The 18,621-nt window shown below is 40.5% G+C and overlaps 1 protein-coding gene across 1 annotated transcript in view; it reads left to right on the top strand.

The window, feature by feature from the left end:
- Nucleotides 1-200: 200 nt before the first annotated feature.
- Nucleotides 201-18,621, top strand: part of PDE6D (phosphodiesterase 6D) — a 39,414-nt gene continuing 20,993 nt past the window's right edge. The window contains exon 1 of the mRNA XM_059822634.1: nucleotides 201-277. Coding sequence (XP_059678617.1) covers nucleotides 228-277 — 50 coding nt within the window. The 5' untranslated portion in view covers nucleotides 201-227. The remainder of the gene's footprint in view (nucleotides 278-18,621) is intronic.

Below are 18,621 nucleotides of genomic sequence, written 5' to 3'. Positions count from 1 at the left end.
GGGCGGCGATGCGGCGGCAGCGAATGATTGGCCGGGGCGGCGGGCCGGGGGGCGGGACGGCGGGAGGCCGCTCGGGTTGGTTGCGCCGGCCAGTGGCGGGTGCGAGGGAGTGAGGGGGGAGGGGTGGGGGGGTCCTGAGGCGCCGCTGTCACCGCCGCCTTCCCGCCCAGGCCCGCGCAGCCAGGCCAGCCCGGCCCAGCCCCGTCCGCCCGCGGCGCGGCAGGACCATGTCGGCCACGGACGAGCGGGCCAAGGAGATCCTCCGGGGCTTCAAGCTGTATCCTCCCGACAGGGGCCGTGAGGCGGGCGGGCGGGACCCGGTCAGGAAGAATGAGGGGGCGGGGGTACGGGGATCGTCGCCCCCCTGTGGCGAGAGCGGGTGCAAGGCCCCCGGGGCGGGAAGGGGGTTGTCATGGAAACGCCTCCCCGGCTGGGCTGTTCCCAATGGCGTCCTCCCCCTCCGGTGGCGGGGGGGTAGAGGGGGGTGTCCCTCCCCCTGGAAGCGGCCGGACCCCACGGGGCTGGGACGGGCCCTGAGCCGGCTGGGGAGGCGGGGGGGGTTAATGAGCCCCCGCAGCGCTGGGGGCTCCTGTGAGGTGCGCGGGGGGGGGGTGTCCCTATCGGGCCGGTGGCAGATGGCCAAAACCCCCGGGGCGGCCGCCTCCCCGGCCCCCACCCCGGCGTCCCGCCGCGCCGGAGCTGTCCGCTGGGCAGCTGCTGATGGGCGGCTGGAGGAGAGGGTCTGCGGAGGAAGGCAGCGGCCCTGGAGCAGCGGGAGCCCCCCGCCTCGGCAGGGAGGACAGCTTACAGAGGGCAGGTGAAGTAGCTCGGTGCCCTCGGTCCCGGGAGGAACTGAGCCCTTCCCCACCGGCCTGCGCTTAGGCACCTCTTAACTTGGCGAGGAAATACCTGGTCTTCAGGTCCAGAAGCAACCAAGTATCTTGTTCCTTTTCATACTGTGAGGTACTGGCACACGTTGTGTTGGTCATACAATGTCTTTTATTACTAACGCTGACATACTCTAGGTGTTAATACCATTGTGTGCAGTTAATTTTAAAACTTTTCATGTTGTGGCTTTCAAAAAGCATTCTCATTTCATGTCTGTGTTATCTGAATATGAATTTAATGCTGATGAAATGAGATAGATGTGAGCTTGGAAGAGAAGCGAGATCCTGTGTGCACCCATCCAACCCAGAATTTCAGTGAAGTAGAGAAAGGGTCAACCTAAAGGCCCACGTGCAAACTAAGGGTGGGAGAAATATGCTGGATGTAAATAAAGCTACTATATTTTACTATAGCAGATTCTTCAGAGCTTGGAAGACAAATACAAGCTTGCTGACTTGACCTTTAGACACCAGAAAATTGTTATGGGTTGGTTTGTTTTCTTCTTTTACAATGAAAAGGACAGAAGTGAACAGAACACCCTTTTGATCTAATATTATTTCTACACAGTTTTTTCATCCAGCAAGATGTTAATAATATCTATGCCAGCTGTAGCAGGATCTAATTTTCTAGGTTGGATTTAAACAGATAGCTGCTATCAAACTATAAGCAGATGCTTTTCTCAGCTTTTGAATCATTGCTCCCTCCCCCCAGCTTTTAGTACTGCATCTGGTTCCTTTGCTTCTGCAATAGCAATATTGACAGTTCTTTTTATTTATGAGGATGTAGTATTTCAGCTGTCAAAACATTATTTAAGAACCTTTTGTGCCAGCAATTAGAAAAAGAATAAGCTTCCTGACAAGACTAGTCTAAGCTGTTGGTAGACATGAGGAGTGCTCAGAAAGTTAAGCCAAAGGAACAAACTTTTAAGTGCTTTTTGCATGCATTTGTATATAGTCTTTCCTGTATAGCAGAATTTACATGAAGGCCTTTGTCCAACTTTGGATGAAGTAACTCATTTTGTTGTTTGTTGGCTTAAGTAGAAAGTGCTTTTTGTCCTTTGAGAGAAAGGATGTTAGACAAACCTAAGGTAAACTTCTATTATCTCAAGCATCCATAGCAGAGGCAAGAAGCTTTAGCAGAAATACACTGCAGTTCCAGGTTGAAGTACCTATAGTTTAGTATTCCTTTGCTTGTCCTTGCAAAACACAGATATCAAATTTTACTTCTGACAGGATGGTTTTAGGCAAAAAGTTTAACTGTGCTTCTCCAAAAACATGTTAGAGTACTTCGACAGCTCAGGTCACTGTTGCCGTAGGGGCCAGCTAGTATAATATCCGAGAAACAGGAAAGTTTCTCCAAACATTTAATAACTGGAACTTTTAACATGCTAAAATAGATGAAAAACATCTATATATTCCTTTAGTAAACCAGAAGAGTGGCTGAACAGGCATTCCTCATTTATGAGAGGAAGCCTTGAGACACTGCACCATCCACACAGGAAATGACTCGTGCCCAGATGTGACCATGCTCTCTGTAAGGCAGCCATCAGCTCAGACTTCCACTTCCTTTTCTAAGAGCAAGTGTGTGTCCTAGACAGCATTACATTTTAAAGAGATGCTTTATCTCCTGCCCACTCTACTGCTGTATGTGCTAATTTATGTAATAGAAAGGAAGAGAGAAATACATTCCAAAAAGCTGTTAAGTGTATACTTGGAGTACTTGAAAATTTTTTCCTCCCCTCCCAGGAGGGAGTTCAATTCCACCAACTTAAGCACACCCTGCAAACTTGGCACTTCAATCTGAACTTGCTTTTAGCACAAGAAACCAGCACAGTATTACACCTAGGGTACAGCTGCTTTGGATTCCTTTTGTGGCAAGCTCATTTGATAGGGCAGAAAGCATCATTGAGGAAGCAGGCTTCCAAAATACTTGCTTACTTTAACACAGCAACAGGCACTCCAGCTGGAAGTGCAGTTCACACTGAGTAATCAAAGTTCCCTCAAACAAGTTTGTTTACTTGTTGTTCCTAAGAAGTTAATTACAAGCTTTCCAACTGATTGGGACATGCTGCTATGGAGATTAAATTATAGCCCAAATCCACCCTCTAACTTTAATGCAGAGATATGTTTTTCTTCCTCTATGACACTAGTGCAGAAGCATGCTGTGGTTAGTATCCTGAAATTCAAGCCAGAAACATTTACTCCCTCTTCTCATGGATTTTGCTATTTTAAAGCTATTAAAACCGAAGGAGAACAGGTCTTTTCCAACCTTGATGATTCTGTAAGAAATATTTGAGGCAAATGAGGATATTCATACTTTATTACACTTGTCCTAAGAATTTTTATGGCACCAGTTAAAAATTGAACACATACTTACTGGACTGTCAGTTGCACTAAAAAGATTGAAAGCAGCCAGCAAATATGTTTTTTATAGCTTCTCACTTCTTCAGAGACAATACTTGTTAATAGGGCTTGTAAGTACATTCATTAACTCCCTGTTTTGAAGGCACTTGCCTTAACAACAGTAGTTACACATAGTACTAGACTATCTATAGACATTATTATGAAAATGCAGACTGGTTGTTTGACTATAAGCAATATCAGTTCAGTTGGTAACTGAAGATTTATTCCTCTAGAATATTAGCCAAGTCTTATTTGTGCAAGTACTTATGCACAGCTGGTCTTATAATCTCAAATGCATGAAATTTGATTATGGCTTTTCTCCAGAAGATGGGACAGTTACTCTGTCAAGCGACAGAATAGCTTTTTACTTGACCCTCACTTACCCTTTCAACACATCCTTCAGGCTTCATTCTGTCATTTTATCTTTAGAGTTAGTGCATACTATCAAATGTATGTATTTAGCATCCTTTTTCATAGAAAAGTAACACTGATAATGTATTTCCTTAACCCAGTGTTTTTTCTGATGGCTTCCCCCCACCCCAGCCCCCTTGATAATTTGTGGGTTGCCTATTTATCTTTGTTCTGGTACAAACTAGCACAGAATTATACTTTTTTTTTTAGGTACTATGTTCACTAGAATGAGGACACTGTAGACAGTTATCCTGTTTAATTTTGTCTGCCAACATTTGGAAAGCATACATGCTTTGCTTTCTTATACAGCATTCATGCTATAGATTAGAAATATCCAGTCATGGTTTGCAACAACATATTCACATCCAACTCTTGAGGGACCACAGTTCAACTTCTTTATGCACTTCTTCCTGCAATGTTTCATCCAGAACAGCAAGGAAGAAAAAAACCCAAACAAGTCAGTTGTGTCTCATAGCATAGTTAAGGTGTAAGTCTAGCCTCTCAACATATGAGTAAGCACATCCCTTCTCTATTTTAAATCTTACAAGTCAAACAAGATATCACCTGTTTTATTTGCTTCTGTACAGAGGAGTCTCATCAGAATTGTATCTCCATAGTGTTAATTGCCATATAGATATTTATCAGTTTAGGATAAGTTTCTCCATGAACTTCCATTTAAAGCTATGCAGTATATCTTACTGTACTTCAGAAGTCTCCTGAAACAAGTTAATATGGTGAACATAAGCATGAAGAGACAATGTTAACTGTAGGTCAGAGTAATGATGGAGTTATGAAACTAGGATTTGTTGTCAGTATAAACATATACTGTAGCTCAGGCACTCCAACATTTGTAGGTAGAACTTTGTATGTCAAAGATTGTTCTACTTTCTGGAATTCTCAAAGTTCCCTGTGCAACATCCTCCTAGCTCCCAGAGCTTCTTCCAATCCTCCTCTCACCATTGTTTTTCTGTCTAGGAAGTCATTCTAGCAGAGCATTAACCTCTTAGATGGATAAAGCTGTAACAAAAATACAGTTATACCAGAAACCATTAAGAGCTTCTGTGAATTTATATTACTCTACAGATAGACTTCTATTTCCAACTTCTGTTTGGTTTCTGCTGTACACACAGAAACTTAGTTAATTGCAATCTTGCCTATCAATTCCTAGATTAGTCACTGAAGTTTTGAACTAGTTTGATGCAGCATTCAGAAGTTGAGAAATCTAAACAGAAGCTCCATCAAATTGAGTTTCCTATTTGTTTGTTAGGCCAGTAGATCTTTAGCTGCTTATTCACTTAAAATGCTTATCTGTTGCAGTGTTTACAAAACTAACAAGGTAGCAGCTTTAATTGGCTTAAAAATTCCCCTTTGTTTTGAGGTTTCCTCTGTGGCTTCCTCAGATATCAGTTTGTTTAGACTTCTTGCAGTTGAATAGAAAGATGAATCACCAAATTCATGGGTTAAGAGGAGACACTGGTCAGCTAAGAGAGGGAACAGGGCTGCCCAGAAGCTGGGAAATGTGCTCTGTAGAGAGCCAAAGCAGAACTTGCATGTAGCTTACACCAATGCAATTTTAAAACATGGTAGAAAATATGAGTTTGTTCCCCCCCCATTCTCAGTTAGTCTGACTGCAGAACAGCCCTGGCAGCATCGAGAGATCTTTGTTTCAAAGAGGCCAGAGTTTCACATAGAAGCTTTAGCCAGGTTGTACTTGGTAGTTAAGTAAGTGTCACTATGGTCAAGGTACCTTCACCATATCAGGATTGTTTCCAGCATTGACAGAAGTTCTGCAGTATGCAATGATGTATATAGTTCTGGCATGCTAAACACAGACTCATCATGTTTCTGATGCATAAGTCATGAGGCATACCTGCAAACAAAGCAAGAGCAATTTTACCAGGTTTTGTTTTACCTGCCTGGTTCTTCAGTGAACACCAAAAATTTCATGTCCTCCACTTGTCAACTTTCACTGAAAAAATTATAAATATTTTATTATGCTTAAACAATGATTTACATTAATTTTATATCTGAATGAGCTACAGTCAGTTTTCTGCATTTCAGATTTAATGTAATCCACTCTTAATGTTGGAAGTGGTGCTTTGTACCCTTGACAGTGGAAGGGGCATTGAGAGCTCCACCATCACAGGAAACAAATGAATCGCCAGGTGCTACTAACTTAACTAACACTGATTTGAAAGTGTAAGTTAACACTGAAGTTCAGGGTTTTCTTTTTAGACAGCAATATTATTTTGGCACCTTGTAGTCAGAATTTTATTTCTAAGATTTATCCTTTCATCTGTCCAAAGTTTACCCATCCAGCATGTCACTGGAATTATGGTTTCAGTATTTTTAATTGCTTGCTTAGTACCGACCTAATAAGGTACCTAAAATAATGCAGTTGTCACTAGCAAAATTATTTCCCCTTATTTCCTTTATATCATATAAAAATAATATCAGCAACTCTTTGCATCCTTGGAAGTCAGTGGTGCCTTATGCTTCAGCCATTATTACAGTATTTGAATTTCCACACAGCAGAAGATAGTTATTTAATCCATCAACTGATAATTGATAGAGCTTTTTCTCTTCCCACCCCCTGGCCCCATGCATCTTCACAGCCAACATGTAGGAAAAAAGCCAAGCTTACACAGATGTAGACAAGCAGGGAAGGCATCTAAAAATCTGAGGATTAAACAGATTCTGTTCAGAGTAAGTGGTGGGGTTTTTTTTATACAGACATCTGATGTGTCTCCTGTGTCTCTGAATAACAGTTTTCTGTTAGCTAAAGCAGTCTTAGCATGGAAGCTGATTCAACTTGCTCTTATATGTTTAACCCTGAATTCAAGTTGATCTGGAAAGAATGTTAAAAGTGAAAATTTTACATGATGTTAGTAAGATAACAGGCCACTGTACTTGGACTTCTGCAATTTATGTAATATATAAGCCTCTTCTATTTCTCTCTCTCTAAGCTGGGAAATTAAGACAGTTTCAAATTTGAGCTCAGACCCTCCATTAAAGACTAACAAAGCATTGGCTTAATCTAGATAGTCAAAGTTTGTATAGAAATACAGGGTATGCTCAGTTTCCAGATACTGATAACAAGCAGAAAATACCATGATCTATTAATGTCCACCTGGCAATATTGAATTTTGTCTTTTTCTGCTTATTAGTATAGCAAAATTTAACAAAAGTTAGTTCTGTAAGCACATGAAAGGTCACTTTTGCACATCTGTTGCTCACACACCTTAAGGATCAGATTTACAGTTGATGTGCAAGAAACTACAGCAGCAAGTACTGAATACAAAACACCCACACGTTCTCAGGGGCTGCCTTTTCATCCTGAGACTGAATCGGGAACAACCACAGAAGCAAGAGGTTTGGCATATGTAGCATCACTCCCAGAGCAGTATTAAAGAATAGGTGACAGTTTTTGAGGGAACACCCCCACCCACATATACTTCATACACTATGAAGTTTCCAAAGCCATTTGACATCACACGCAAGTAGACACAGTAGGACTGTTGGGAGGCTCTGTCCAGAAAACACCTGACAGTAACTGAGGTTCTCATGAATGACAGTAGGAATCACATCTCAGCTGCATATTACTAAACCCTGATTAACAGCCAACAGTTTCAGTTGTGGTGATGAACTTCAAATTCCATTATCATTTTTCCCCTGAACCAAGTCTTCACTGTGACAGAAATGTTACAGAAGATACTTAAGGGAAACAATATCAGATTAATTCAGCCATGAGTGAACCTTTGAGTTTATTATATTCATGACTCGAATATCAGACAACGTTCTTCCAGAAGAGTGGCAGGCTTAGGTAAAAAGCAAGAAAAGTATTTTTTATTTTCAGTCAGCCTTTGGAATAACAGTGCACAAAAGCATCATGTTATTAAATTTATCCACTCCTGTATCAAAAGGATTGCTTAACTAGGAGCAATATTGTCTTCCATTAGAGAGAATTAATTTGATTAAAATTAAAATATAATTTTACTCTTAGTAATTCTATAGAAGAGTATTTATATGGGTCAGTCTGTATGCTACACTGTGTACATAAGTTTCACCTGCTCTGTAATGAGTCAGAAGCTTATCTGGTCCTTGGGACAGCTGATTATATCCATCTTTTCCTATTTATTGTATCAAGGAAGGGGGGGAATCTTACACTTTAATCACCAGTGAATGTATACCCTCCCTAAGCAGACTGCCTGCATGCCTCTTCTCCTCCTCACTTCAGATTACTTCATTTAAGCCTTTCCAAAAGGAAGGTTACCCATGCTTGGAACCAAGAAATCCATCTGCTGTTTTAAGAGTGTCAGAAACTTCTAATCGGGGACAGCCTGCTGGGCAAGTAGAGAGTTAACGTCGTGTCGCTTTGGTTTGGAAAGTCAAAGGAAATTCTATTTTAAGAGACAGAAAAACTGACTATTTGCATGGCCCTAAATAAAAATCCTTTGTGTGTCTGGGAAAATGCTTATAGAGACCCTCACTAAGGAGGAACCCATTTTCTGTTCATCTGTTAGCATGGACTGTTGCTAGCTCTGTAATTAAAGGGAGTTCTGCAGCACCTCCAACCCCTCTTGCACGAAGAAGTTTGCAGAGAGAAGGTAGAAGAACCATCATCCCCAATTATTTTACCACATGGTGGTACACTGACCAACCCATCTGGAAATTGGACACCAAGAAATACCTACTGACCTTTAATACAGGGGTATCTTCTAGAGATACTTTAGACATTTGACTGCCAGTTTTAAGTCTTCAGGGTAGACTCTCTAGTGCATTAGAATACTTGCCTAGCAGTCACAGTCCAACTTGACTTGATTGTTTCTCTAATAAAGTTACTTTCTTTCCCGTAACTTGAGATAAGGAGGGGAAAAAAAAGTCCTTCTGATTGTTATTTCATTTGAACATTAGCCTCAAAGTGATGTTTAAAAGAGCTCAGTCCAGGAAGTGGTATGGGTTTGTTGCTTCTGATGCATCTGAAAGACAGTATCAGAAAGATATCCACCCTTACATTCTTCTTGGCGTGTGCTTCTGTCACAGCAACTGCACAGATTACCATTCCCAGCTACTTGTTACCTCATTTTCAGATTTACTAGCTGAGGTGCTCAGGGGAGCACTGCAACCTGCTGTTTCAGTCAGAATGATGCAAGCTAGCTTGAACAGTTTAAACAGTAGGTTAAGGAGCAGAGATGTGTTCCGGTCAAGTAGATCAGGTTAGTGGTTTTACAAACAGCTCAGCTGTTAGATTTAAGGGAGAAAGTAAGAAGCAGCTGGGGAGGGCTGTGAACAGCAGTGCTCCCTTTAACTACTGCTTCTGTCTGTCAGGTGTCATGCCCACAGCCTCAGATCAGATGAGCTTGTTCTCAGGGCAACTTCATGCTATCTTCTCCAGCAGTCAGCACCAACTTACCTGAAGAGGTTTCTCACATTACCATGCTTAGTTACCCTTGCAGCACCAATTCTAACATCCTAGCTTAGCACTGTTAGTCGAGCATTTGAACTTCACATTGCTATGCCTCTGGTCACTTCTCTTAAGAGAAATGCATTTGAGATTACTGTGGTGAGGTAGTCATCTTCTCTTTCATCTTGTTCTGTGTGAGAAGGCTTTAGCATTACTGTGCTGTGTGACAAGTTACTGCCCAGTCACCAGGCAAAGTCACAAACAGGGTCTGGGACCATGTAGCAAGTGCCATTAAAGACTCTCTTCTCCAGCAGCTCTCATAATGAGCCAGACATAGGAAATCATTGGCTGAAAATCCCATGCAGCCTTGGAAAGCAAATGCGTGTTATTTTTAATATACTCTTTCCAGAAAGAGAGAGAGAAGCCAATAAGTTTCTCAATCCAGTCTGTTCATTTATGGCACCCTCACTAATCCACAAGGAATCATTGCAGTTACACTGTTGCCATAAAAATGCAGTATTAAAACAATTGCTTCCTGGAGCTGTTTAATGTGCTTCTCCCTGTAATTCCTTCAAAGGGAACTGCATCTTATTAGCATAACACTGACCTTTGAGCTCAGCTTCTAGAGAGAAGCATTTAGCTTCATAGAAAGAAAGAAAAAACTGGTTCCCTAGTTCTCCTAGCATCTTCCATTCTGCCATTAGAATAAGTTCCTCAGAGTTTTAAACAAAAAAACCCCACAAACCTATATATGTATTTTAAAGTAGCCTGAACTGAAGTACTAGTTGCAAAATAAAAACAAAGATTCCCCAAGGAAGGTTGTAAGCTTACCTCTTCAAGGCTCTGGTCTGTTCCTCAGAGAAGATCAAAGCTCCCTTCTGGCTACTGGCAGTCCCACCATGACCTCCTTCTCCCTGTCTATGCAAACCAAAGATGAAGCATTAACCAGGCAGCTACAGAACAAGCCTCTACTCCTCTAGAACCTCTAACCATACTGCCCTCATCAAGACCCTTTTTCTCATTTAAATACAGCCCTGCCAGTGGCCAGGTGAAAATGTTTCACGGTTCATGATGGTCTCTTGCATTTGTTTCACTGATAAAACAGCAGTTCCTTATTTTCCTGCTTAATAACATTGTACAAGTCCCAGTTTTGCCAGTTCTGAAATAGTAAATGCAGTGAATGAGGTAGAGGAATGTTTGAAAAGGTGCAAATTCAAATAAATAAAGACTATATTTTAACATAGACACACCTGTAAAGGTTCCAGAGAATGCTAATTATGGCATTTTTTGAGCTTTGTGTGTATAACTTCACAGCATTGACAGTCACCTTAACATAAATGCTTATGAAGATACACAGTTTGAAACAACAAAATAATATTTTAAAAACATAATATTTGTATCAGCTGTGTAAGTCTGGCTTTTCAATAATGAAATTGTTATTATTTTTTTATTATTAATAACTAAACTGAAAGAATCCACTTGTGAACTAGAGCTGATTGTATTATTTATACATGCTGTTCTTTTTCACAGCAGGAATAAGATACTCCATTGCTTCAGCTGAAAAATATATTCATAGATCTTGATTAAAACTTAAAAAACAGATTTTAAATACTCTGAAAATTTAACATATAGCTAGAAAGTTGTTAATAAAATTAAAATCTTAGTGTAAAAGTTACTATAGATTAATTGACAATGAAAGCTATAGGAGCTGCTTGGAACTAATAGAGGTCATCACTTTTTTGTCATTTCAGTGGAAATTTCATTGTTGTATCCCCATAGTAATGTTTTTCATCTGAAACATTCAGTGCATGTTGAAGCAGAGAGATGCTGGTTTGGGCACAGACCCTCCATCTTTGAGAGACTCCCTTAATGACATGCTCAGGGGTTCACATCAGTATAGTTCACAGTAGTATATCTGTAGAGGCTGATTAAAGTACAACATTCAGAACCAAATATTAGTATTTTACCTATTCTAAACTCGTTTGGAGGTGATTTTTTTACTTGTAATTTCAGTGTGTTGCTGTAGTGCTTTTCCAAACAGCTTACTCTCTTTTCAGACTGCCATACTGTCTAACACTGTGTAAAATGTTGGGATGGTTAAACTGTCAAATCACTAATCCACACTGCAAATTTAAGCACATCTCATATTCTAGCAGGTTCCTAAAAAAGCACAGCAATTCTGATATGGAGCTCTTGTTTTTTGAGAGTTCTGCCTCAATTTGCGTAAATCCCCCTTTATTCCTCCTCTCTGCCTCTGCTTTCAGCAGCCTCTGGTCCATTTACAAGATTAGTTTCCTCATGCAACTGCCAATCATTCCCTCCTGACTGTATTTTCAATTTTGTTTTGATTCTTCACTTGGTCTGTATGATCTAAGTTTTCCTCCCTTCCTCGGAAGAGACAAGATAATGAACTTGTTTTCCTTGAATAATCTTAGTCCTGTCAGTTGTAAGTGGAAAACCAAAAATTGTTTGATCTATATTGCAGCATGTGGTCCTGCCATTAAGCTAATTTACTGCTTTCACTTTGTTAAATAACTTACTCATGTCCCATGTAGCAGCTATTGACTTTTGTATCCTATGTTTTTAATACCACGTATCCCAAAATGAGTTGTCAACTTCTTGTTTGTATAGCAGCCTCCTATCACATCAGTGGAAATTGTTCCTGGCTCTGAAAAAATAACAGTGCCATGTCAGCAGAGGAAAGACAGCTTTTTAAAAGATACTATACAATGGTTCTTTCAACAACTTGCATAGTGCTCCGGAGATATAACTACTTTAGTGGCTCAGATCCATGACCTATTTTTCTCTTGTCCCTTTGAGAACTACACCTGATTCTCACTGTTGTCTTGTCCTGTGAGTTTAGAGGGCCACTGACATCCACCTAAGTATTCACATCCTTACTTACTCCCTCAGCTTGGTGTTGAGAGTGTTCATAATCATTTTTTGCCAGTTCGCCCCTGGAAAAATAGGGTAGCTGGCAGCGAAGATGCTCTTTGTGTTTAGTCATGCAGGCCCTGGCTGTAAGTGTTGTACAGTTTGCAAGGCTAAAGCATGCCCATTTCTCATGTGCACATAGCACAACTTAAAAAAACCCACCAAAACTGAAGTATTTGTAGGTCCAGTGAAATTCAGGCCAGTACTGTCCCCATGGATTGTATATCCGAGGAACCATTTAAACTAATGCCAGGAAAAGGGTGGCTTGTTCCCTGCTGTGCCGCATCGGCAAATAGGAGATTGGCATTTGTCATTGTGGACTTCATGAAAGTGCTTGTCATAGCTGTTTCTCTGGCTGATTTGAATTTTTATTTTGTTTATTAAGTGAAGAGTGTTAGTGCCAGGGCTAAAAACTGTTTTACTATAAAATCTCAATAAGATTAAATCCCCTTGTGATTCTCTAATTACATTTCAGGGATACTGACTTTTTTCCCAGAGAACTTGTGGTGATCTCTACATGTATCCCTTGTTACAGAACAACACTGGATTGAAACAGTGAGGGATACACTGTGTGTGATGTATTTTGGGGCAGTGTTAGAGGTGCAGAAGTTCAAAAAAGCCTGAAGTCCTTTGAGTAAACCGCCTTTAGTAGAGCTGAGTGACTTCTGCCCTACTAACTCCAGTGTCACATTCACACCAGTGTGGATATGCTGAGTATTGCTATGAGATTGAACAAAACAGTAGGACTGTGTTCAGCTGGTATTACTTCCGTTGCAATAGTTTTCGCTCTTGTCATAAACACAAATCCTTATAGACTAATTAACAGATGTACTGCAGCAACAGCACTTGTTTGACCTTCTCCCTGAAGGCTGCAATTGGCATTTGCTTTGAAAGTTATGTGAAGAGTTCCTTTTCAGGATTTCATTCATTTTTGTCAGTTTTTAGCATTACTCGTGAGAGAGGGCATATGGGCACACCTGGAAGAGGAAGTTCAATTGTCTGGCCTATTTTCCTGAATAGCATGCAGAGCTGTAATCCCACCCTGAGGGAATACACACCATCTTTATGCCAGCTGGCTTGGGCAATATGGAGCTTGTCAGTGCCAGGAGTTTTTGAACCGATGTAGCTACACTATGTAAATGTACTGCACTGAGATAAAGCAGTGTCTATACTTTTCTTCCCCAGGGTCAAATAAGAGGTGGCTATGCTGTTGCAAAAAGCTTAAATCTAGATAAAACCATAGGGCTTATATGCTTAAAATTTACTCCATCTTAACTATTTCTGCTTGATTTCTCCACTGTGCATACCTTTATCCCAGGATGAGTGTGTCCAGTTCTGAATCACAGAAGTCACTTCAAAGCTTTGGAATTGGTGTCTCTTGATTCAGAATAAGAACATCCAGGCAAGGGTTAAATGAGAGATAGTTAGCTCAACTCTAAATTCACTCCATGCCTTAATCTGGATTGGCTCCTATGCATTGACAAACTCCTAATTAATTCAATTGCTGGTGAAGGGTACTGTTTAAAAATTAACATTATGTTGATAAGGTATTGAGGAACAAATTCTCATTTGGTAGAGCACAGGGAGTTTAGACAGCAACAGTGTGTGAATGCAAGAGAAATTCAATGCTTGACCTTTTATTCGTACCTTCTGTGAGACTGCCACCGAGAATTTCTAAGTGCTCCCCGTTACCCGTTGATTTTGGTGGTGTGAACACCTGCCTATTAGCAATTACAATAAAACTCACAAGCTCATTTCCTGGAAGGCAGGAGCTATCAGATGTAATGACTGCAGGCTTTATTGATCTGATGGGGATTTGGAGTGCTAACAGACAGCCTAAAGGTTCCATGGCCAAATAAAAATCCCTGAGTCCCTGAAGTCCTTTGCACAAATGAATTCTTCCTCTTTTACAGACCTCTCTGAAATCAAGACATGTCTCTGTGAAGACTGAGCTACAGATTTTCCCTAAAAGGAGTTTTTACAAACAGTGTTTTTCAATGGTGAATTTTTGCTTTGTTCTGTATAGGTGGATACTTCACCTGACAGTAACTCTGAAATCTCCTCTGGCCTAGTTTCTGTTCTCAGCAGCACAAGTTAAAGTATGCTCTTGAAGACAGTTTTATTTCTGCTCTTTCCTGATTCCCTGGAAGAGTAGGAGGCTAAGCAACATCAACTTTATCAGAAATATAAAAAGTCAAGGGCAGGACTTTCTCTCTAGGGACAACTCTCTGTCCCTCATGCAAAAGAGGTGGGTGAACAGCTCTTGATATGGAAGATGCCTACTTTCATGTACCAAACATTCACCAAATATATAAGATTGCTGGAGAATAACAAACTACCACCTGAGAGTTTTTAAACTTATGGCTTTTGAAGACTTTTCTAGTAGCTGCTGTTGCTTGGATACCCAAAGTTAAGGATTTCTGCCCTCCTGTGCATGGAGGGGAGTTTTAAGGGCCAGCTCAGAACAGGACCTCTCCCCAGTAATAATGCAGTGTGCTTGTAGCCTCTTCAAGTCTTTGGGCAGTTAACCAGAAGTAAAAAATCTTTCAAATGTACAAAATCTGTACTCCTAGGCTCTGCCCTGGCCAGTCTTTCTTCTGTAGAAGATTTTAAAAAATTACAGTCTCTCCCAGTTGCCAGATTTGATGTTCAAGGACCTGTGTCACAGGCCTTGCTAATAATGCTCTAGATGTTGACTTGTCATGTCATATCATATACACAAATTCTAATTTGCTCCTTTTTTCTCCTAACATCTTATTGTCCACTGACAGCACCGTTTTGGTGTGGGGTTCTCCTTGCCAAGGCAGGTATTTTGGAATATCTAGGAGTCCAAGTCCAGGGAGTCTGAGTCTTTTGGAAGTAAGAGAAAAGTTGTGGACCATTTGTTCTATGTAGGAAGTACCCACAGACTGCACCTTTCCCACACACTGTAGAGAAGAAAGGAGTGTGTTTCAAGAAGACACAAAACTGTATGTATGCCACATTCATTAAGAGATCCATCTAGTATCCTCTAAAAGAGAAGGTGAAGGCAAACATGCTTATCAGAGGTCTTAGGATATACAGAAGCAGTTCTTCAAACTAACATCATCAGTGCCATCTTTTACAGATAAGCCATCAAGTTAACAGACTTTGTTGCGTTCAAACAAAATCACAGGTGTTGAGTGAATTGCTGTGCAGAAGCAGGCAGGTATCGCTTTCTCATCTCTTTCTGTTGGGATCTAATCAGTGTCGGAATCAAGGAGGATTGACCCAGCAGAGTAAATGTTCTTATAAGTCCCAGGGAGGCCTTAACAGACCTGATCCCATACAGTAGATCTCTGAGCCTCTGTATTCACTGCCCTGGGTTTAGATTTCTTCATGCTGCTTGCTACTGAGAGAAGAAATTAGTGTTCAGCAACATTGATCAGGATTGCTTTGACAAGAAGTTAGTATTATTTATTTTGTGTATAGTAGTTTTTATCAGCTATGCAAATGTTTGTGGACATAGTGCCAAACTTCAGAAGAAAAAGTATCCCAATAGTCTTCGTAGATGCGCAAATGGGATCTAGTTTTCCCTGTCGATCTGAAGAAGTGCTTTAATTTTAGTCCAGAGAGGATGACTGAAGAAAGCTTTGCTTATAACAGGTGACATACATAGAATAATCTTATTATTGAAGCTATGAGATTCTGGAATTTACATTTAAGGAACTCTGGAATCTCAGGACTTCTGCCGGAGGCTTCCGAGATTGCTTTCAAGATCTGTTGTTTTTCTTCACAGGTGGAAATACTGCTTCTTGTTAAGGTTTTATCGTTTTAGTTATAGCTCCAACAAGTAGAATCCTTTTCTTATCATTTTAATGGGGTCAATCAATTTACTGTGTTACACCAAAAAAATTTAACAGAAAGCAATGTTCCTACTGATACCTTGAATAAAGATTAAGTGTAAAATTTAATCTGAAATTTATAGGTAACACTAGGTAACAGTTATCCTGGAAACTAAGAGGGTTTCAGACTTAAAGTGTAGTTAACTAGGGTTAAAAAATGGGTTCCGTTTTCAAGACCCGTCTCCTTTCAGACATGTTCAACATGTAGATACGTCGACAAATTATGTGAGTCTGTCACTTGACATACTTGTTGCACCTTTTTCATCATTGAACTAAAGTAGGATTGTAAAGAGATTTGGTCTTGAAATTAGTTCCTTTTAATGATTTAGAGTTTGAATGGCCAAGGTGTTTAGTTCAGCTGAAAAGAAAACTGGGACTAAACTATTGTAGACAACTGCTGATTTTCTTATCCAGATTTCCACTCTCTCACATGTTACTGTGTTCCTCTCTTCTCTGCTCTATATCAATAGGGGTACTTTGCTAGAGAGGAGGGAGACGGCTGCTTCTGTGGTAAATAACCTGTTTCTCCTCTCTTCTCTTAGTACGTACATCTGTGTGAGAACATTTTCACAGAAGGCACCTCACTTCTCTTGCCGATAGTTCTTCACAGAACAGTGTTTCTCCAAGGGATATTTAATGGGCATACAGTTCAGTCTAGGAGGACTCACATCTCCCCCTTATTTTGCAGAATTTCTGGGTCTGCAGCTGCTACAAGATTTTGGTTTGTTGTTTTTTTTCTTAAAGAAGACTGAGAAAAAGGATTCCACTAAAAGATGGAATATATATTTGTTCTATGTGGAATATTTTTTACCAACAGAGTTTACAGTAAGATTTTTGAATAAACAGTATTCATCTGAGAGAGGTAACCAAGCTAGCAGGACTGTTTCCTTTGTGAACACTGATTGCCTACTAAATGTTAATTTGTGACGGTACGGGAATGATTAATAGGAGACTTTACAAACATCGATTTGTAGGTAGTATGTGCATCTTGTATGTGTGAACTACGTGGCGCTGATCTTTGACATGGGCAGCACTCCAAAGGAATGGTAGTATGAAGAACCAGATGTTGTTGAACTGCTAGACATTCAGTAATGCTACCATACAGTGCCTTTTTTATCCTTGTAAATGGAATAAATAAAGGTTCTCTAAAGAGATGAAGCCCAGTTGAGCAGCTTAGAGTACAGGCACAAAGAATCCAGAAGAATTTTTGCAGTGTTGAGGATGGCAGCATAGTAAAATAGTGGTTTTTTGAAATTAGAGCTCTTTTGGATTCATAAATATAAGGGAAGCCTTTATGCAAAATATTACTGTAATTGCAGGCTCATGTTCTGATTGCCTTATCAGGGGAGATGCATCCTCAATGGCATCTTTGTTTGTCTTACAATGGAAAAAGATAGAAAATAAGCAATTAAAGGAGACTTATTTAAATGAAAGGCTGTTCGGATGCCACACATCTGAGCATTCGGCTTTGCAGTTGTACCTAAGATTGTTGGTTAGGTTTTCTGTTAAAAAATCCCTAATTTATTGCTGCTGTGTGTACTTGCTTTGTAGTATGGACAGACTACTGACAAGAGATAAATTCTCTTTTTGTTTCAACTGTGATCTGCTTTTCTCTCGTCCCGCTTCTCACCTAAAGCAGTCTCTTATGAATGTGAACATAGAAATGAGAGGTTAATTACTTCCATTATATTCTGGGGATCCTTGTTATACCAATGAGTCTTGTAAATAAATGCCACAAAATCTGTTACTGGTCAGTTCAAAAATAGATGGACTTTGGTCTGATTGTATATCAGTAGACATTCTAGTAGGGAATAGTGTATTTATTGAGCTTTATGAAAATCAAAAACAAACTCCTTGTTCCCTAGCTTGTGGTCTAAGTGCCAGGTAGGCATGGGCAAATCCACCATTAAGTTCAAATTTCCCAGGAACATAAGATACCCTAGGGAAAACCAGCAGACATCTTTTATATAGTGATAAAGGAATATATTTTCAAAAGGAAGCGGTTTGGTTTTATCCTGTAATACCTACTCATAACAACAGTCTAGTATTAGTGGAAGATTAACATTATTCAGTCATTTAAATGTCAAATCTTTATGGCAAACCAGCATAGATTTTGAGTTAAATCTCAAAGACTCTTGCTTTCTCGTTGTGTGTGTGTGTGCGTGTGTGTTGCTTAATCTCCCCGACCAGTATAGAGGATGTTGTGATCTCCTCGTTAAAGACATCACACTGAGAAGATTGTAGTAGAGGAATAAATAGAACAAGTGTTAGGAAGCCAAGCAGCTCATTTTGGTTGAACTAAAAAGCACTTCACACAAACTTGCTTCCCTGTAAGTTTGTTTCTTCTAACTTTCAGTAAGATTCAGTTACCATTTTGCAGGGTGTCTAGCTCTATTTGTGCAACTAAGTAGTAAGTATTTTTGTTATTCCTATGGTAGAGAGAGCAGACAAGGGCCATGGCTCCCAAAGGGCGAAGAAGCTCAAAATTTCGCAGGTGAGGCTCAGCAGGGAGCTTGAACCCTTGAAGGTCTGCTAGACCTGGGCTGGCTGTGTGCAGACCTGTCTCGTTATCATTAGCCAGTATTCCTGGCCTATGGTGCTGAGGTGTGCAGTGCTAAAACACCGGAGTTGTTCTGGGTAGGGGCTGCCAGACCCATCCAGGTTGATTATCTCCATCTGGGTGCCAGCTGTATAGTCACAATGTGCATCTTTGCTAACAGGT

This window comes from Gavia stellata, chromosome 11, assembly GCF_030936135.1.
Source record: "Gavia stellata isolate bGavSte3 chromosome 11, bGavSte3.hap2, whole genome shotgun sequence".
Taxonomy (NCBI): Eukaryota; Metazoa; Chordata; class Aves; order Gaviiformes; family Gaviidae; genus Gavia; species Gavia stellata.
This window is presented reverse-complemented; position numbering and strand designations above follow the sequence as displayed.